Raw genomic sequence first — 21177 nt, 5'->3', positions numbered from 1 at the left:
TTTTTTTTTTAGGTAGGCTCCATGCCCAACATGGGGCTTGAACTCACAACCCTGAGAACAACATTTGTACACTCTACATACTGAGCCAGCTAGGTGCCCCAATATTTGTTGGTTATATAAGTTAGTGAATCGATGAATAGGCAAGTGGTTGGTTGATTGGATAGAGTTTAGCACGGATAATTTAACAAAAATATTTACTATTCAAAATGTATCAAATTCTGCGTATATCCCTGGCACCGCGCTAAGTATTTTATGTGGATTATCTCAATTTAACTTTCTCAACAGCCCTACGAGGGAAATATGATTAGTGTCTCTATTTCTTAGATCGAGGACAGTGAGGCTTAGAGAAGTAAAGTGATTTATTTGCCTAAAACCAGGATTGGCAGGATTTCTCTAGAAAGGTCAGATAATAAGTATTTTTGGCTTTGCTGCCCAACTCTGTCTTTATGGCAGGAAAGCAGCCACAGACGATATGTAAACTGTAGATGTGTCCCAATAAAACTTTATTTACAAAAACAGTCAGTGGGTACAATTTTCCCAGTGACCATCGTTTGCTGATCCCCGTCACACTTCATCAGTGATGAACTTTGATTTGAACCACGGCAATGTGACTTTGAAGACCATGTATTTAACCAATAAGGAACAAATTACGATCCATTTTTAAAAAGGTAGGAAGTTTGCTTTGGCAGTCTTTATTAATAATTGCTTGTTTCGTTTTGTTTTGTTTCTGCGTTTCCTTCCAACGTCTTCCTTTGTCAGCCATACCGCTTTTCGGTTGTGAAATTGAAAGAAAATAAAACCGAAGCTCACCTCATCGCGATAGTCCCCGGGTGTGTACAGTGTGGAATGTAATGCCTGTTGCCACACACATGCTTTCAGTCTGCCCCTGTGGGTCCGCCCCGGCGGGGCGGGGGGGGGGGGGGTGTGCACTTGTCCACCTGCCCAGAGGGATCGAGTCACATACCTGAGGTCACACGAGCAGTACACAGCCAGGACTTGAATCAGATTCTCTGGACATAAATCTAAGAATCCTTGGCTGATATTTTCTTTTATCTGTTTTTTCTTTTATTTCTTTCCTCCTTCTCACCCCTTTTATAGCTACCTATTGTTCTTTCAGAAAACAAACGTGTGTTAGTGTCTGTTCTGTGCTGGTACTGAGGTGCATGGTGCTGGGAATATAAAATCAAATAAAGTACGAACCCTGCCTTCAGGAAGCTGCCAGCCCAGTCAGGGGACAGGTGTTTCAACAGGTCATTAAAAGGAAGGGTAGGAGGTGCCGCTGAAGTGGATGACGCAGGAGTGACGCTGGAGTGGATGAGGACCCTCTGACTTGTTTAAACTTTGAGGACCCCCTCCCCCCGCCGCCAGGATATCCTTTGGTGCACCAAGCACCTGGGCTGCCCTCCAGACTTCAGGTATTGACAGGCAGAGGCTGGTGCTGGGGAGGAACTGAGAGTGATAAGTTAACAGGTATTTGGGACGGGCCAGTTTGGATGGGGTGGTCGGGGAAAGCCTCTTGTAGCTGCGATCTGAAGAGTGAGAACCGGCCCTTCAAGGATCTGATTGAAGGGCATTGTAGGCAGAGGGGACAGCGCCATGGCCAAAGTAAAAAGGCCCAAGAGTATCCGAGGAAGAAGGAGGAGGGAGGCCGGTGCTGCTGAACTATAGCGAACCGCGAGAGTCATGGCAGTAAGAATCTGCAGAGGACCTCAGCCCGATCCTGGGGAACCGCTAAGCAGGCATGTATTGTGATTAAGTGTACTTTTTGAAGGATCATTCTAACTCATTGGTTCTGTCAGAATCATTTAGGGAGCTTTCAAACGCCTAGGTGCCCAGATCACGTCTCAGGTCAGTCAGAACAGTGTTTCATCATTGTTGTCTGATTTTTGTTTTACTTTTAAAGCTGGTTAAAGGCGGTGCCGGTGCTTAGCGGTTACAGTAGAGAAAGTCGGGAAGCCAGTTAGGCAAGGCTGTTGGAGGTTACTTAGGTTTAGAGTGATGGTGGGGTAGGCACCAGAATGGAGAAGCTGGAGGGAGGTGGTCTGTGGATTTGGATTCGAGGTATATTTAGGAGGTAGGATCTTCTGGACTTTCTGATACATCGTATGTGGCCGTGGAAAGAAAACGATTCCTGGGTTTGGGGTCTGGTCTGCTGGGTGGAAAGATGTTACCATGCTATTGTAATCAAAGATTGGGGTGCAGGTAGGGGAGTTCGTGCTTCACTGGATTTAGCTTAGAGCCCCGATACTGTCGGTCTGTTTGTAACTAGAGGTAGTAGTATTTGTGTCTTTATGTGTGTTCGTGTATGCCTGGTTGGGTACCAGCAGGGCATGCCTGCCCCTTTGGGAAAAGAGTGGCTGTGGCTAGTTTTGAAGAATCCTGGGTGTATTAGGCACTGCGCTGAACATTCATTTAATCCTCTTAATAACCCTGTGTCATTGAGGGGCAGTGATCTCATTTTTACAGGTGAGGAACTGAGGCATAGTGAGGTTGTAATTCACTTTCATCCAGCTAATTAGCTGTCAAGTCAAAGAGTAGGGTTTTGAACCTAGGTCTACCAACCTGGTTTCAAAAACTCTGCTTAACCCCTCTGCCAGTCGTACGCACCCAGGTTTCACATGAGCTCATCACAGGAGATGCGCGCTCGTCATTTTCTAAGAAGTGACTTATTCTCAGGTTATTATCCATGGCAGGATTCACGAGATAAACCTCTTCCTGGTTAAATATTACCTATACCTCCCCTACTGGGGCTGTTTTGTTCAAGAGAGCTGCTGGAGGAAGTGGAAGATCCTGAGCACTGTTGCTTAAATAAGTAGACTACATGCTCTATGAAGAAATCATATTATTTTCTCAAAGGAGAGAAAGTTGGCCCAGTGAGACAATGATTGCTAGGAACAAACTTTCTGGTTTTCCATTTTGTTCTGCTACAAATAACACGTTCTATCAATCAAGGCCTGCTGGGAAAGATTTTGTCTTTCCTCATTGCGATTTAATTTTATCCTCTGTTGAACTCAGGTGCATTTTCCATACAAAGCTGAACTCTTCAGTTAGCATTAATCTGTGTCCTCCTTGAGATGGGGCTGGCCCTTGTGTAGACTACCAGGTACTTAAAAAGAATCTTCCTAGTTTGTAGATTTGAAGACCTTTGTACACTTCAATAATTTTTTTTGTATCCCCCAAAACATTACTTAACTAAAGCTCTTAAGTCAGATGCTCCAACTTTAATGATTGTACACTGAAAATAACTATCACTGGGTTGTTGGATGAAATGGGATGTTTAGATGAGTTAATGGATTGATTTCAGAGGACAGTGACAGGAACATAAAGTCCCCCTTATAGTATCGAGCACCAAAGCCTTCACATAAGCGTGTGGTTTGGAATAGGGAATACCCTGTGAGGTATTGCTTGGGAAAAGTGGATTGATACTTAATCAATCTTCAGAGGCCACACTATGGGGGCAATCATTCAGTGCTCTACAGGAGGCACAGAGTGGAAATACCCCTTCCAAAAGGAAAAATAAGTGTATGGAGTGTGTAATTAGTCTTCACTTAGCTTGGTTGCTATGAATCAGAAACAGCAGCTGCTCACACCAGTGTGTTGTGCTATGTACCTTGCCCAGGGACATCTTTCTTTGAGAAGGACTCGGATTTGGTGCTGCAATTTATTGGTTTCCTATGTTTGTTCAAAATAAAAGCCACTGAAAACACTGTATCTCAGAATTAATGATTGATGTCTGTTTGCCCCATTTGGGGTTTACGCACTATTTTTGCCAAATTTTCCTGGTTGGAATTTGGATTTTATTTTTTTTATTATAATTTTATTTATTTTTTAAAAAATTTTTAATGTTTATTTTTGAGAAAGAGAGAGAGAAGGAGGGATGAGAGAGAGAGAGGGAGACACAGAATGTGAAGCAGGCTTCAGGCTCTGAGCTATCAGTACAGAGCCTGATGTGGGGCTTGAATCCACGGACATTGAGATTATGACCTGAGCCAAAGTCAGATGCTTAACCATGTGAGCCACCCCAGTGCCCCGATTTTATTATAATTTTAGAAAGAGAGAGTGAGTGTGAGCTGAGGAGAGGGGCAAAGGACGAGAGAGAGTCTCACCCAGGCTTCACACTGAGTGTGGAGCCTGATGTGGGACTCGATCCCATGACCCTGGGATCATAACCTGAGTTGAAATCAAGAGTCAGACACACAGTCAGCTGAGCCACCCAGGTGACCCATTGGAACTTGGATTTTAAACGTATTGCTTCCCCTCAAACTCTAGAAGCTATGATGTAACATAGCAATTTAGGTCTGTGAGAGGCAAGAACCTATTTAGAGTGATGGGAACTACCTTGAATAGCTGAAGCACCAGTATCAAGAAAATGGTGGTATGTGGATTCTTTAAGGAGGCCAGGGCCCTCGTCTCCCTGTGGGAACAAGCAGTAGGCTGTCAGGTCTGTGATTCATTCAGTTCCATATCCCAGCACCCAGTTCTTGCTATGTGGTTATCTATTGCCCTATAACATTACCACAAGCTTAACAGCGAAAACCACACACATTTACCATCTCCCAGTTTCTCTGGGTCCCCTCCTTCATGGTTTCTCACTTGGCTGCAATCAAAGTGTCAGCCAGAGTTGAGGTCGTATCTGAAAGTTCAGCTGGGGAAGGATCCATTTCCACACTCACTCAGATTCTGAACTCAGAATTCAGTTCCTCAAGGGCTGTGTGACTGAGGGCCTCAGTTTCCCTCTGGCTGTTGGCCAGAGACCACCTTCAGGGTCTCACTGTATGGGCTTCTCTAGCATGGCCATTTACTTTACCAAAGTATGCAAGCAAAGTACACAACATGCGAATCCGCTAGCAAGATGGGCGTTAGAGTCTCTCGTAACCTGATCATCAAAGGGGTGTCTCTGACTTTGCTCTCTTCTACTTGTTAAAAGCAAGCCGCTAGATCCAGCCCATCCCCAGAAGGAGTTAATTCCACAGGGGTCTGAAGACCTGGGATTGGGAATCACTGAGGGCCCTCTTAGTGTCAGCCCACCACAGCATGCCCTTGGCACTCAGGGCATATCTGTTGAATAAATGAGCAGAAGACCTGGGGTTTTGCCATGGAGGCCAAAGGCACCATTTGTTTTTTTCCGCCATCACCTCTTTATACAACCGTAAGATGAGCAACGTCATTTTAATATTTGATATATGATAGCTACATGGTATTTGGAGAGTCTTCCCCATCCCTCATAATGCCATCTGGATGCTTCAGTTTTATCCAAAGTGATGACCTTACCCATGGAGGAATGTTTTCAAGGGAAGGATCAATCTGGTGACCCCTTTGGTCTGATATGCCTCATCTTTTATATTTTTCTTGCTGCACACATGGCGGGGATTTAAAGCAGTCCCCACACAGTGCTTTCTGGATTCCGAGTCTTTTGTAAATGGAGAGCCCTGAGCAGCGTTTTGCTTCGAGGGAAAGAGAAAGCAAGGGTGAAGGTTCACATCTAATGTGTTTTGGTTGAAGCCACTTGCTCCCTGTGGAAGCAGTCAGCTCTCCTTTCTCCCACAAGACTTTGATATTGTTGGGGCTTTTCAGTGCATGGCAGGATTATTAACAAAAGAAAGGCAAAGTTGTCCAGCACTGCCACACTGAATCGAGAGAAACTTGCAGCCAAGTCACTGAACCTGAAATAAGCTTCTCTTGCCCCAGGCTTCCCCAGATTGCATGCCTTTTTTTTTTTCTTTTAATTCAAAAAATCATAACAGTATCTGTGTGAAATGGTTGGCACTATAGCCTAAGAATCTCAGTCATACTTTGCTAGGTTGGAATTTCTTTTTTGCCTCTTTCCAGTTCAAGAGCAGCCTTTACTTTGAGAAGTCTGGCCGGGGTGGGACAGGCAGGTTCTGGGTCTCTGTCTGAAACTGCTGGAAAGGCTTTCCCACTCCCTTCTTGGCTCTGAAACACAATGCATTAAAAAGACAAAGAAGGACAAAAATCACCATGTGGAAGTTCCATTTGTCAGGTGCCCCAGCCTGCCCATTTTCTCTCTCTCGCTCCTGCCTTGGCTTTGAAATTGAGTTTTTGAGAGAGTCCAAAGCCAGAGGAAATGGCATTGTGTACTCAGTCCGGGACAGTTTGATCCTCGTGAAAAGGAGAAATCGCCTGTATTGACAATAGGCGAGGCTGCTGCTGGCAAGGTCCGCAGTTGTGCGGATTTGCTACTGGGCCTCGCTGTCACCCTGCTGGGTTGGTTTTTCCAGTAATAGACTCCTCCAAGCCAAGTCTGACAATTAAGTGGTAAATACTCTGGTGAGCGGGAGTAGTGGGAGCAAAGGGATAGAGAAGGTCAGTCTAAATAGACCAAGAGCATTAAATTCATTTCCTCTGCGGCCTTCTCTGGCCACGAATCTCAATTCTCTGGAGATGAATAACTTGTGAATTGACTGGTTTCCACTAACATTATGAATTAACAGTAAGTAAGCTGTGTCAGTGCTCAAACTCCTTTTGAAGCGGGGAGGGTGAATCCTATTAGCATTTATAATTGTGTTGCCTTTTCATATTAATCCCTTACCATGGCTGAGGAATTAGGCGTTTTCTCATCTGTGGACGGAAACCAGTCCCAGGAGGATGTCCTGTCAAGTGCCAGAAAATAGATGATGATACGGGGCCATACCCTTCCCCCCAACAGGAGCTCTTGCCTCTCTTGTGAGATGCGCCTGTGATGTTCTGCATATCTATGAGATCGGGCTTACGGTATGATTCTGGAAATTTATTACTCAAAGTGAAGCCAAGCCTCCTGGCCAGGAATCCACACTTGGTGAGTTGCCTTTAGCTGACGGGGAGGCTAAAATCCCTCCTTTCGTGAAAAGCAGTACACCTTCACAGAACTCCTTTTTCCTCTGTCATGCCTCGCTCTGGATTGTGTCCCTTGTTTTCTCTCGGACTTTATTCCGTGGCAGTTTGGGATGCTCAATGCACCACGACCTCTGATTCTGCCTGTCGTAATCCCGTGGCAGCAGTGACAGTCAGGAGAGAATAGAAAGCATCGTTGGGATGTTCAAAGGGAAAAAAGAAATTTCTCCCAACAGAACAGGGAGAGGCTGTGGGCTGTGCAAGAAGAAAAGCCATATTTGTGAGTATTTACAAAGACAGTCAAGAGAAGAACGGTGTTTTCAATGTGGATCCGTGTGGTTAGTGGTTTGATGCTATGCTTGTGTCCTTGCACATAGACACGTTTCCTAAATTACTGACCAGTATTTCATTTATTAATAAAGGAAGCTGGTTGGTGTCCTGTCTCTGGGTCAGGCCTAACTGAAATGCAGTGGTACAAAAGTAACCAAGTTGTGAATGGTTTGAGCCAGGAAGTTCTTGACAGTAACTTGACTCTGAATGTGTTGAGTGGTGACCAAGGTGTTGGAGTCAGAATGAAAGGAGCTGCAGCATCCTTGCCACATGGCTCTTTAGGTAAGAGCCGTGGGAGGAAGAGGAGAATCAGATCTGAGATCAGATCTCATGAGAAGTGCTTGCCCTTGTCCTGATCAGACACTTCAGCTTCTGAGTACACAGTGGCCCACTAACCTTTGGAGTGGATGGCTCATCACCTCTGCAGTTCAGGAAGGCCATGTGGAGTCTCTGGTCCTGCTGTTTGACACTTTCCTTCACAGGCGTGGTTTAATCATGTAGCCATTCACTCTCAGCGGGCATAAATCCTTTTTCCCACAAGAGGATATTGGCTGGATGTGACGTTTATAGGATGAAAGGAGCAGCTGGTGATGTCGGATTCAAGGCAAGTAGGTTGTCTTGGCCATCCTAGTTAGCAGATGGCCAGGACTTGATAGATTGAAGATTATTAGGATCGAAGTCAAGGGCCAAATGGCATGAGGGACTGGAAAGTGGCAGCTGATATCTGAACAGAGGCACATGCAGTCTGCTGGGGCCTCTCTACTTGCATTTCATTTTGCTTCAAGCAGGAAAGACCTCAGGTCCTCGTAAGGCCCTGGCTTGCAGACGCATCTCTAGAGATTATTGACACCGTGGTTATGAATCTGATAGTTGGCTCAATCCTTATCATGGTCTATTATTCGGAAAGATAATTTTATGAAGATTAGATTTCATCAGCATTTATATGAATTTGGCCTTTTGCCCAAACCTACGTGTCATGGTTTCCTACGTGGCTAATGTCCCTGTGTCGCTTGTTATATCTAAAGACAACTTAAAGGCTTTCTCTCAGGGCCCTCTGTCGCGTTGGCATGCCATCCTTTTGACGATGACTCATGCCACAAAAGCTGCTCCGAGTTAGAAGGGCCAGGAGCTGAGCTTTGCAACAAGAGCGCCAACTGCAGGGCAAGGGGATGTCCATTTCTCCGAGGCCATTTTAAGCTCATTTGTGTAATTGCCACCTTCTCAGTATTACTGCATAACTCCTTTGATCTCAGAGGAGAAGGTGGCAAATTTCAAGATCCGGGAAAACTCCTCGTGTGGCTTTCAAAGGAGCAGCGTATTACGAAACTGAGTGGATGTCAAATAAAACATAAATTTGGATCTTTTGAAATTTGAGCTCAAGTAGGTATTACTTTTAGAGCCAAGCACATTGACAATTTCAGGGATGAAACTGCTGTTGTTTGACATTCATTTAAATTTGAGTGTTTGGGTCAAGTTGTTGCCCAGTCACATCCATCCTTCTTGAATGTTGCGTTTGTACTCAGCATTATACTCCAAGCTTTACACATTTAATCCTTAGGACAGCATTAGGAAATTGTAACCCCATTTTATAGGTGAGGACACTGACGCTCTAAGCGTTCATCCCTGACTCAAAATTTCATTGTTTTCCCCCACCCTCTGGCCTCCTCTACTCTAGATGAGTCCAGGATGTAAATATGGGTTGCTCAAACAGCCTTCTTCACCGTAGGCATATTTCAGAGCTATCCAAATTGCTTAGCTTGTGTTCATGATTTTTTTTTTAAGTGGCAAATTGATTGAAACAGTAAATGGAAGGGATTATTTCAGACAGGGTTGTGCCTTTACTGGAACAAATCCACTTATTAGCATGCTATTTGGATTCCCACCCTGAGCTTTAGAACCAACACATAGACTGGAGAGTGAGCTCAGTATTACTAGTAAGTTATTTGGACCAGCCAATGATCTCCATTTTCTCTCCCTTTCTCCTGATCTATTTTCCTTAACCCCAGCCATGGAAACTAGCAATGGGGGCTATGGAGGCAAATGGGCATTGTAGGTTTTCTCATTTATGGGGTTACTTAGAATATAGGGTCAGGCCCTGGAACTTGAATGGGATCTGACTTGAGTAGAGATATTGTAGTCAGAAGTGGTCAGAAAGTCAACCTGGATTAGGTTGCCTGGTTATTTTCCTCTTGCATGAGCTACAAATGTTATTGGTGAGTGGAAGAAATGGGGGACTAGAGCTTTCTCTGAGCTTTCTTTTCATGAAATAAGACTGAATGCATTAAAGGGTCCCCCAACAATAAAACATCCCCCCACAGTTGGGATTGAAAATCAAAAGCATCTGAAATGTTGCCCTGGTAGAGGAGGGGTAACACAGTTTTGGAGAAGCACATGAGTTGATTGGGTTAACAGCCAATGCTGTGTCTTGGTATGTGGAGTCTCATTGAGAAACCTTTATGACAAACCAGAAGCAGAGTATATTGGTCAAGAAAATTATTGGTCAGGTGCCTGGATGGCTCAATCGTTTGAGTGACCAGCTCTTGATTTCGGCTCAGGTCATGATCTCACAGTTCATGGAATCGAGGCCCGGGTCTGACTCTGTGCTGACAACGTGGAGCCTACTTGGGATTCTCTCCCTCCCTCCCTCCCTCCCTCTCTTTGCCCCTCCCCCCACCCTCTCAAAATAAATAAATGAACATTAAAAAAAAAATAAGAAAATTCTTGGTTTCTTAGTCTGTCCCAAATCTTCCACCTCTGTACACACTCTGAAACCCTAACAGTTATTTTATGCTGTAACAAATGATCCCAACTAATTAAAACAAAAATTATTTTATTGCTTTATGGTTCTGTAGGTTAGCTGGGCAGTTTATCTGGTTGGGACCAGCTCGGGTGGTCTCTGGGGCCTTCAGGTAGTTCATGTGAGGCTGGATAGTCTAGGAGAGACTCACTGTCCTATCTGATAGTTGGCAAGCTGGCTAATCTAGAACTACCTCAGTGGGGACAGCCTATCTGCCCCATGTCATCTTGTCCTCCGAGAGTCTAGCTTGGGATTCTTCACCTGGTGGTCTCGAAATTTCAGAGTCCCAAGAGAGGTTAAAACTCTACATGCAAGCCCTGTGTAAGCTGCTCCCTATACAGGTTCGCTCATGTCCCATTGGCCAAAGCAAGTCACGGGGTCAAGCCCAGTTTTAAAGAGTGGAGAAGTTGGTATACACTTGTGATGGGAGGAGTGGCCAAGTCAGATTGCAAAGGTGCATGTGACAGGCATGACACAAGTTTGTGGCCCTTTTGCCATTTCCCACAGATATTAGGGTAACTACGGGTGGTTGAGGTAGCATAAACTTCTCTACCAGCCTAAATCTGGAGAAGGAGAAGGAAGACCATGTTTTTGTCTATACCTTCAATTTGATATGAGATAGTTCTCTCCACTCCTATTTATTCTTTCACTTCTAAAATTTGGCCACATTTACCAGTAGACTCTCTTATCTTGCATTCTTGAGTGTGATTCCAGTTTTGAGCATCTTTGTAAAATGTTGGTGAGTATTTGCTAGGGTGTAAATATGAGGTCTTCATTTTGATGTCTTTTTTTGTGGATGTTTACCTCTCAAGAATGCTTTGTGCTCAACCAATCTGTCAAACCCTTGGCTAGAGCTTCCTGTCAGGCAATTCGGAGGTATGCTAATGGTAACTCCCAGAATTCCACCTTTGTGATCTGGTATACTGGGTTCCTATTCACTGATCCTTTCTGAAGTGTCTGTAGTGTTTATGGTGTAGTACCAAATTCTGCCTCACTTTATTAGTCTATAAATGTGACACCATATATAATACACCTGTGTTTTAATTTCACCGTAACCCAAGGCTCCTGTCATCAATATGTAATGACATATTAATCACTGTTAACTCACAGTGCCTGCAACTAGGATTTCTCAACCTCACCTTATGCCCCGTTGACATCTTGGGGCAGATAATTCTGTGCTGTAGGGGGGCTATTCGGAATACTATGGAATTTTTGGCAGCAGCCTTGCCTCTAACCACGTGATGCTGGTAGCCCCTCTTCTTCGTCCCTACTTGTGACAACCGACAGTGTCTGCAGACGTGGCTCAGTGACCTCAGGATGGGTGTGGGCAGTGGGAGATAGGTAAAATCACCTCCAGGTGAGAACCACTGTGCTAACGTGGAGATGCTGAAGCAGAAAACAGAAGGAAACGTGTGAAGTATGGGTATTGTCCGAGAGTACACTAGGAGTGGCAGTCCAGTGGATGATTTGTTAACAGGGAGAAGGAATGTGGGAGATTTTCAGTTACCCTAAAATTTTGACCTCCAATGACCCTAAATTAACTAGGAAACGTCCAGTTGGGTCTTGCTACACCTTGAAAGATTCACCAATATCTGAACTTCATTATGTTAGAAGTGGGTTAAATATAAATACCCACCCCGGGGCGCCTGGGTGGCTCGTTCGGTTAAGCATCCAACTTCAGCTCATGTCATGATCTTACGATTCGTGGTTCGAGCCCCGCGTCGGGCTCTGCGCTGATGCTTGGAGCCTGGAGCTGCTTCAGATTCTGTGTCTCCCTGTCTCTCTGCTCCTCCCCTGCTCACTCTCTCTCTCTCTCTCAAAAATAAATAAACATTAAAAATAACTAAAAATATAAAAACTATTTCTGAAAAAAAAACTCAGGAGATAGGCTGACCATATAGATAAGGGATTTTGGAAAACTTAAACACACACTCTAAAAAGTATAGAGAAAATTGTATCATGACCCATTTGATACTCATCACCTAGGGTCATCAATGATTGATTGATAGCCAGTCTTGTCGCATCTTTTCGAACTGGTATCCACTGTTGGATTATTTTGAAGTAAAATCTAGATGTCGTTGCATTTCATTTGTAACTATTTTAATTAGTGTCTACAAGAAAGTACCTAAAAACCAAAATTATAATACGCTGGTGGAATTTTAGTCTTCTGGAAAGGGCCAGAATGAGAATTTATACTGAGTAATAATCAGAAACTTAAGGGAAAGAATGGGAAAGAGGCTTGACTTTGGGGGGAATTAAAAACCCCAGAGGGAAGTGAAGTTGGGAGGTACTGTCTCTTCAAGCTCCTCTCCTGCCCTGTCCTCCCCTCTCCTACTCCGAGGTAGTCTTAGAAATTCCTCTTATAGTATGGTGGTGGTAAAGCACAGGAAACTGGGATCCTCAGAAAGGAGAGCAGGCTGGCAGGGCACAGATCCATTTTCCAAAAAGAAGCGGGGGCGGAAAACACATCACAAGAAGGTACTGAAATATTCAGTCAATGATGGATCACTCTTTGATGACTTTCAATGACTTTTTAGCAGATCAGGGTGTACTTTTAATAAAACAAATGCAAGAAGAAAGTCTTACCATTGCTTTTTAAGATTTTAGTAGGGCTGTGGTATTTCTCTCCTGTTCTAATGTATCCTAAGAAGTTTCTTTCTTTTGATTTAGACTTCCTCACTTGATTTTATTATGTCATAAATCTTCTGTGTTTGGTGAGAGCCATGGTATATGTAAGACCTAAGCAGCTTGCTAGATAACATCTATTTCCCCCACCCCCTTCTCTGCAGAAGATTAAACTGAGGCTGTTGTGTCTGATGCCAGAATAGATTTAACCAATCATGTTTCCTTTACATGTAGGTCAGTCCAAGGGACAATTCTGCACTGGATCCTATTATCCATGGGTTGAAGGGCGTCGTACATCATGGTAAGTAAGCCATGTACGCTTATTTTTGCTGGTATGTGAAGAGCTAAGGTCTCCACCTAAAGGAATGGGGTTATCTTGCAGAGGACACAGGGTGACACCGATTCCTCATCCACTGATGTTGAAGGGCGTTAGAGCCATTATTTGATGGGTAAAGAGGATGCCCATTTATTACCTGAAAATGGATCTGGGTTAACAGTAAGCCATTTGTTTCTCTTCAGGTACCACTTTGAGTGCATGTGTTATAAATCAAAATGCCCTAAGATGTACCGTTTGTATGCGTTGAACCTGCCACTGTCTCATGTCTCTCTTAAAAATACTCTTCTTTCAAGTGTATTTGCATTAATAAATTTCTTGATTTGCCGCTCAGACTTAGGGAAAAAATTTAAGTAGCTGTGACAAGTCATTAAACTTTGCTGCATGTGAGCAAGCATCATGAGCCACTAGCATGGAAAAAGCTAGGCCGTGTTCTGTGTAGCAGACGTCTTATCCTCAGGCATAAAACTGGGAGAGAAAGTAAGATAAATGGGTTCTGTCTTTCCCAACTGGTTTTTATTGGAAGAATTTCCCCGCAACTTTATTATCGGCAATGCATCATTAGCTATGACATCAGGATCCTCTAATTTCAAAAGTACCCTTGTCACAGGGAGGTATGGAGTCTAGAGGTAGTGTCATGATTTGCAAAGTTTTAATAATCTAATTAGAATTCCAAAGACATTGACAGAAATAGCATTAGTAACCATAATAAATCTACCCTTCATCTCCACAGCTGTGATAAAACATCGTCACACCTTTCTGGGAGGATTGTCTTTCAACATTAGCCAACTCTGCAGACCTTAACAGACATCTTCCCCCATTTCTCTCAGGGAAACTAAAACCACTTGTCAGGGTACAGTTGAAGCCAGCAGGATTCTGGATTAATTGTCCTTCTCTTATAACCATTCAATCGTGCAGCAGTGAACAATAATAAACGTATGAAAAGTAGGAAAATAGGGTGGCTGAAAACACCCCCGTAGAGGTTTTCATTGTGAGAAATTTCCACGGCTTCTTCAAAATTTCAGTTTGCCCCAAAGCAAACCCCTCACATGGAGCTGGGAAGTAGGCTATGTGACAGTTTCTCTAGAGAACAGAGCAACTTTGCCAAAACTGTTTCTGCCTGCGCATTTGTTTGTGTTTTGATGTTGGTCACAACAGTGGTGGTTTTGGACAGTAGGGATATTTGCATTGTTCTCTGGACACCTCAAAAGTGCAAAGAAAGCTGGTATTTGGGCAACATGTTGTGCATTCTGAGCTCCTTTCCCATAAGATCCCCTTGGACATTCAGTTGACCAAACCCTTCCAGAAATTCCAGTTCGTGGTGTAGATTGAGTTTTGGGGCCTGAAACGTAGTAAATGATGACTAGATCGTTTCCTTCCTTCCCTCCGACTTATTCATGTTTGAAAACAAAAACACCATGAAGAGTTCTAGACTCTTCGAAACAGGTACCTATTCTTCAGTCAGAGAGGAAGCATTCCACCAGCTAAGGCAGATCATGTTCTTATTTCCACAATGATAATTGAAGGAGATTCCATATGTTAAAGATAAGCGGAGGCTTCTGTTAGCTCTCAGATCCCCAAATCTCAGTAAACTCACTGCCTAGTCATCATTTGGTTCATGAGCTCTGTGATGGCATAATCGTGTTATATCCTTCCTCATTATCCACAATTACCCTCCAAGAGGCTATTACGTGTTTGCTCTTATATGTTTACCTGGCACTGGGAGGGAGACAAAGATGCCTGAGTTGTGGTTTCAACACACTTTCTAATGGAGAAGTCAGAGGAGATCTGCCAGGAATAATTCCCTGCAGGAGGAAGTTTACTTATTTGTACAGCAGAAGTGTGGCATGCCCACTGTGTGCGATGAAAGTTCTTTTTTAATTATCCTATCCCATGGCCCACCCACTCCCCACCACATCATCCTAGGCTCCTTTCTTGGAACCGTTGGAAGGTATCAAAAATAACCTTGTCTTTTATTCACTCGTGTATTACCTACTGAAGTGTCCGCGTCATGAGGGCAAGAACCCCCGCGTGTGTGGTGAGTAATAGACGTTCAGTAAATGTCCGCCAACTCAGTGGATCAAGCAGACGTACAAATAAGTGAAAATATCAAAATATGAAACCTGAAGAAGAGGAGAAGAAACTAAGGCTCCTTGAGTTTTGCTCTGACTGGGAAGAGAAAGGAGTCAGAGAACATCTTGGAAATGTGACTGCACCCTCCGTTCTCAGGCTGTCATGGGTTTTCCCTGTGACAAGGGGATTGTGAAAACACACATCTCTTTTGTCATTCTTCCAGAAGAGAATGAACATTTTCAATCGCTAGAACAACTTTTGGTGGAACTGGAAGCATTTTCAGTTGAAGGTCCTGTGAGGGATTTGAATGATCTGTTAATTTGATGGGACATAAATAATTGTGCCCTTCACAGAATCTCTGGCTTGGAAATGACAATAGAAATGTGTAAAAAGGAAAAGATCAATATGGATTTCTGTTACAGTTCAGAATTGGTTTTATTTCTTCAGCTCTGGGAGTCATATCTTAGAATATTAATTCCTCATTAAATGAAAGGGTTTTTTTTTTTTTTAATAGGAAGAATCTTGTATGTTCTTCCATTTGAAATGCCAGTGAGAAATCTGGTCATACTGGCCAGTCCTACTTAGCATTTGGTCATCGGGGTTCTCTGTGAGGCAGACAGCAAGGTGGGGTTTTAAGTGCAGGTGAATTTTTTGGCAGGGGAGGGATAAAGAGGAGCAGGGCTGGATGGGGAGAGCGTTGGGATGACAGTGCAGGTCTGACATCTCTGAATGAGGAGGGAATCTAGGAGGACTGGCTGAAGGCAGCTCTCAAGAAGTCTTGGCCAGTGTGGAGTTTCCTCAAAAAATTAAAACTAGAACTATGACCCAGCAATAACACCACTAGGAACTTATAGCAATAACCCTATGACCCAGCAATAACACTACTAGGAATTTATCCAAAGGATACAGGAGTGCTGATTCATAGGAGCACATGTACCCCAAGGTTTATAGCAGCACTTTCAACAATAGCCACATTATGGAAAGAGCCTAAATGTCCATCAACTGATGAATGGATAAAGAAGAGGTGGTTTATATATACAATGGAATACTACTTGGCCATGAGAAAGAATGAAGTCTGGCCTTTTGTAGCAACGTGGATGAAACTGGAGGGTATTATGCTAAGTGAAATAAGTCAGTCAGAGAAAGATACCATATTTTTTAAGTATAATTTATTGTCACATTGGTTTCTGTGCAACACCCAGTGCTTATCTCAACAAGTGCCCTCCTCAATGCCCATCGCCCACTTTCCCCTCTAAGAGAGATACCATATGTTTTCGCTCATACGTGGCTCCTGAGACACTCAACAGAAGACCATGGGGGAGGGGGAGGGGGAAAAAAGGTTACAAAACAGAGAGGGAGGGAGGCAAACCAGAAGAGACTCTTAAATACAGAGAACAAACTGAGGGTTGATGGGAGGTTGGGGACAGGGGAAAATGGGTGATGGGTATGGAGGAGGACACTTGCTGGGATGAGCACTGGGTGTTGTATGGAAGTCACTTTGACAATAAATTATATTTAATTAATTAATTAACTTAAAAAGAAGAAGAACAAGAACAAAAACAAGAAGTGTTGGCCAGGCCATCGGAGCACCTCAGAGCCAAGACTGCCTGGGAGAGACGTCCTGCGTTGGGCAGGAGTGGCCCAGCCTGGGTTCCCCTGTCGTGGGCAGTCACCGGCTAGAGTGTGCCAGCAAGGCCAGCCTCCGTGAGCACACCATGGTCAATCCTGAAGGTGCGGCAGCTGGAGGCTGCCAGATAACAAGGCTCCTGCTGGCAGTTTGTCTCTGGAAGGAAGACCTTAGGCCTGCCCTCCCTTGGCTGGCACGGAGGTTCTCATCTTCCTTCCAAAGACGTTCTCCTAGTCCCATTTCCCAAGAATTTTTTTTTATTGGTGCTCTCACTTTTAAAATGCTCAGAGGTTCTTAGAAGCAGTGCTTATTCCTTTTGTGCCTAGTTATTAAGTGCCTGCTATTTTTGTTTTTAGTTTATTTATTTATTTTGAGAGAAAGAGAAAGAGAGAGAGTAAGTGAGAACAAACTGGGGAGGGACAGAGAGAGAAGGGGATGGAAAATCCAAAGCGGGCTCTGTGCTGACAACAGAGAGCCCGATGCAGGGCTCGAACTCACAAACCGTGAGATCGTGGCCTGAGCCCACATCAGACACTTAACCAACTGACCCACCCCTTAAGTGCCTAATCTAAGCATACTACTAAGCTAGGCAGAGAGAGCACAGCAGACAGACCTGCCCTCCTTGCATTTATAAAGTCTTGGGGGAGACATACGATTAAGCATTGTCATTGCATTAGAAAGTGGGGAGCAGCAGGTTTAACGTATTTGGGGGTACAGAGGAGACATCTCAGACAGAATGACCACTCAGACCTAAAGAGTACATAGAAGCTGTCCAGGTGGAGAGGGGAATGTTTCAGGGTTTTAAGCAGCATCCCTGTAGACGAAGGTCTCTAGTGGTGAGTGCATGTAGCATGTTGGAGCTCTGAGCTCAGCAACATTGCTTCTTCGTTGATGGGGAGAGAGATCTAGAAACCCCATGGCAACATAAAGTGTTGTTTCTTATGTGTTCATTTTTTAGGTGAATTGTGATTTTTATAAACTTGAGAGCCATGCAGAAATAGAAATAGAGGGGCACCTGGGTGGCCCAGTTGGTTGGGCAACCGACTTCAGCTCAAGTCATGATCTCACGGTTCGTGGGTTCGAGCCCTGCATCAGGCTCTGTGCTGACAGCTCAGAGCCTGGAGCCTGTTTCAGATTCTGTGTCTCACCCTGTCTCTGCCCCTCCCCTGCTCATGCTCTGTGTCTCTCTGTCTCTCAATAATAAATAAACATTAAAAAAAAAAAAAAAGAAATAGAAATAGAGAGCTGTGATTTGCCATTGATTCTGGCCCCATCTATCCAAAGAGCAGTACGTGGATGCAGTAAAACATATCTATAGTCAGGTGTTTTATTCACACACCACCACCAATATCCACTGGGGGGGAAAGATTTAGGGAGATATTGTGAATCCTATTCACAGCATGGACTCAGTCACGTACGCTGCTTTCTGTATTCAGGACCCAGCCCTTAATAGTAGCCACACCTGATAGAAATATTGGTTCTGAAAAACTTAATCTAGCTCTGTTTTTTTTAACCCATCTAAGAAAAAAGAGAAAAAAGAAACTCGTATGTGAGTAGGTATAGAAATGTATCCTTCTCTTACAACTAGTTTTACCCAATTGACCAGTGCTCAGAAATGTATATTATATCCTGTGTCAATTAAAAAGTTTTTTTTCTTTCATTTTTTTGGATTACCTACTCCTCTGTTCCTTTTTTATAATATCCACACAAAATCCAGCAGCCTGTTTATGTACATATTCTAGAACACTGTCAAAAGGCATCGTGACACTCACCACTCTCTCTTGTCTCTCTTGTCCCCAATTTTTTGTTTTTGCAAGGAAGCGTGCTCGTAGTGATTGCTTGGTTGTTGAGCTTTGATTCTCTGTCCCTCTTTTCCTGTTACCCTCCTCACTGTCCTTTCCATCTTCTGTTGAATGTACTACCTTAGTGAGCAGGACGGTATCTTTCTCCTTCAGAGGAACTGTGAGGGGGACAGTTAGAAATCGACTCAGACACCACGCAGAGCCAGAAGGCTCCTCCCCCTGTCCTCTCTGACCAGCCTCTTCCGAGAAAGCTCTCTGTGAAAGTACAAACGAATGATCACCTGAAAACACCCTTCAATTAAAGTAAAAAAACAAGGCTCTTCCAAGTTTTTCAGTGATGGAAGTTGGGGCTATGACAAGATCAAAACTTTCTTTGCAAAATAGCTTCCCCGATTGACTAGTTTTCTACTGGGTTCATTTCTGGAATGTTTGACACCCATTTTCTCCCCTGCCCTGGAATGCTCATCAGCTGTCCAAATGTACGGACAATGTCGAATCACTGGAGTCACCCAGGCGTTCGGCAGAAAGGGAGAGATAAAGGAAATTTGCAAATATAAGTGACTCCCTGGCCAAGTGTTTCCGTGTGATGGTAGGAGCAGGTACATTTGCATCTGTTTTTTTTTTTCCATATTCCACCTGCTAGGATTGAGGTTTCTGCCCATCAAGAAGAACTGGAAAGGGACTCCGGGCCTTGAGCAATCTGAATTTCCTCTAAAGGATGGCGGGGGGGGGGCTTTGTTTTGTACACCTGCTGATATGTTATACACATCATATGTGACATGTATGTGATATGTTAAACATACACTGTCTTAAAAGAAAGCAGCCCGGGGCACGGCACCCTTGCCGCCCGAGGAGAGCTGCTGTGGAGATGCCAATGGTTCAGCCTCTCTGAAAGCCGTGTGGCTATTTCTTCTGTTCGTTTTTCTTTTTTTAATGTTTACTTATTTTTGACAGAGAGGGAGACAGAATGTGAGCAGGGGAGGGACAGAGAGAGAGGGAGACACAGAATCGGAAGCAGGCTCCAAGCTTTGAGCTGTCAGCACAGACCCCAACACGGGATTCGAACTCATGGACTGCAAGACCACGACCTGAGCTGAAGTCGGATGCTTAACCGACTGAGCCACCCAGGCGCCCCGCTCCCCCCACCTTTTTTCTTCTTTTTTTCTTTTTCTTTTTTTTGCCATTTGGCCGTTTCTGCCAGCGCTGTACATACGCCTTATCCTCTGAGCTGGCAAGCCCCCATGTGGGTATACACCCAAGAGAAATGTCCACAGAAAGACTTGCCCATGGGAACTTTGTGTATATTAGCCACAAAGTGGAAACAACCCAAATGTCCACCAATGGAAGCCTGAATATGCAAGTTGTAGTATGGCCAGACAGTGGAGTATTATGCAGCAATTAAAAGTAACCAGCTGCTTGACTTACTTGAAAACAGAAGAGCACATACAGCTTAGTTCCATTTCTCTCAAGTTCAAGAACAGAAAAAAACCTAGTCTTGGATGGTAAAAGCCAAAATAGTGAGATGGAGGGGTATAGTAAGTGAGAGGAGACATGAGGGAATTTTCTCAGGTGATAAAAGTATTATGTATCTTGATCTGGAGGATGATTACATAAGGTATAATATAAAAATTCACCACACTGTCCCCGTAGATTTGCTCACATGACTGTAAATTAAAGAATGACCCGTGTATATCGCATATTGATTTCTCAAAGGTAATACATTTACAAAACCCAAAAATAATCTGGCAATATGCACCAGATAGCCAAATATTAAAAATCCTGATGGTGTACCAGCTCCTGTATGTGTATGTGCCCTAGAGAACGCAGATGAAAGTGTACCATGAGATGTGTACAAGAACATCGGTGACATTGTTTTTTCTGACTGCCCAAACCTAGAAATGCCTCACATGCCTATCATCAGCAAGCTAGATAAACACAGTACAGTTTTACAATAGAACATTCCACCCTGATGGAAAGGGGTGGGATCCTATACCTCTCAACAACCTGGGCACATACGAGAACCACAACGTAAAGCAAGAATCTGAAGAATGTGTAAAGTATTCCTCCATGTCAAGTTCAAATCCGGAGAAAACTTAGCCTATATTGTTTAGGGGTGCATCTGTAGGTGGTAATACTAAAAGAAAAACAAAGTAACAATGACTTGTAAAAAGAGGATGCCGGTTACTTGTTGGGGCAGGATGGGAAAGTGATGAGGCACCGGCCCAGGGAGGGTGCAAAGGGCTGCCCCTGTTCTGGTCACCCCAGGTTTCACTTTAGGATGATTTGTCAACAGTATATTTATGTTTTGTGCACCCTTCTGCGTGTGTGTTAAATTTCACAATCAAAGAAGACAGTCATTAGCTTTAGAAAGTAAGAGATTCCGACAGCACTTTCCTGTGGGACACATCAGGTACCAAGTGGCCTTACAACAAGCAAAGAGGGGAGTGACAGCACCTTTTTAAAAACGCTTCACCGTAAGTACCCCTGACAGACTGTTTGTTCTCTCTGCAAAGTGATTGCAGGCCAAAGAAAGAACTGTGGCCACCTTGGGACTCTATCATTAAGAGATGACTTTGAGAGCCAACGACTCCTTTTGGAATTTGGAAAAAGGAAATCAGAAACAAAGGGGATGGGGAATCAGGTCTCAGGTTTAAAAACAAAGGCTCCCCACTGCTACTGTGCTGGTGCAGGCTGTCTCTGCACCAGGCCAGGGTCTAATTATCTGGACAGGCACCAGTGAATGCTCCAGAAAGCCTCT

The 21177-nt window shown here is 43.9% G+C and overlaps 1 protein-coding gene across 5 annotated transcripts in view; it reads left to right on the top strand.

The window, feature by feature from the left end:
• The window catches only part of PTPRG (protein tyrosine phosphatase receptor type G), a 709728-nt gene that overhangs the window by 528195 nt on the left and 160356 nt on the right, over positions 1-21177 (top strand). For all 5 annotated transcript variants that reach the window (XM_027039123.2, XM_027039124.2, XM_027039122.2 and 2 more), the window contains one exon: positions 12818-12884. In XM_027039123.2, coding sequence (XP_026894924.1) covers positions 12818-12884 — 67 coding nt within the window. The remainder of the gene's footprint in view (positions 1-12817; positions 12885-21177) is intronic.

The sequence above is a fragment of the Acinonyx jubatus genome, chromosome A2, assembly GCF_027475565.1.
Source record: "Acinonyx jubatus isolate Ajub_Pintada_27869175 chromosome A2, VMU_Ajub_asm_v1.0, whole genome shotgun sequence".
NCBI lineage: Eukaryota > Metazoa > Chordata > Mammalia > Carnivora > Felidae > Acinonyx > Acinonyx jubatus.
Note: the sequence above shows the minus strand (reverse complement) of the source record. Positions and strands in the feature narration are given on the sequence as shown.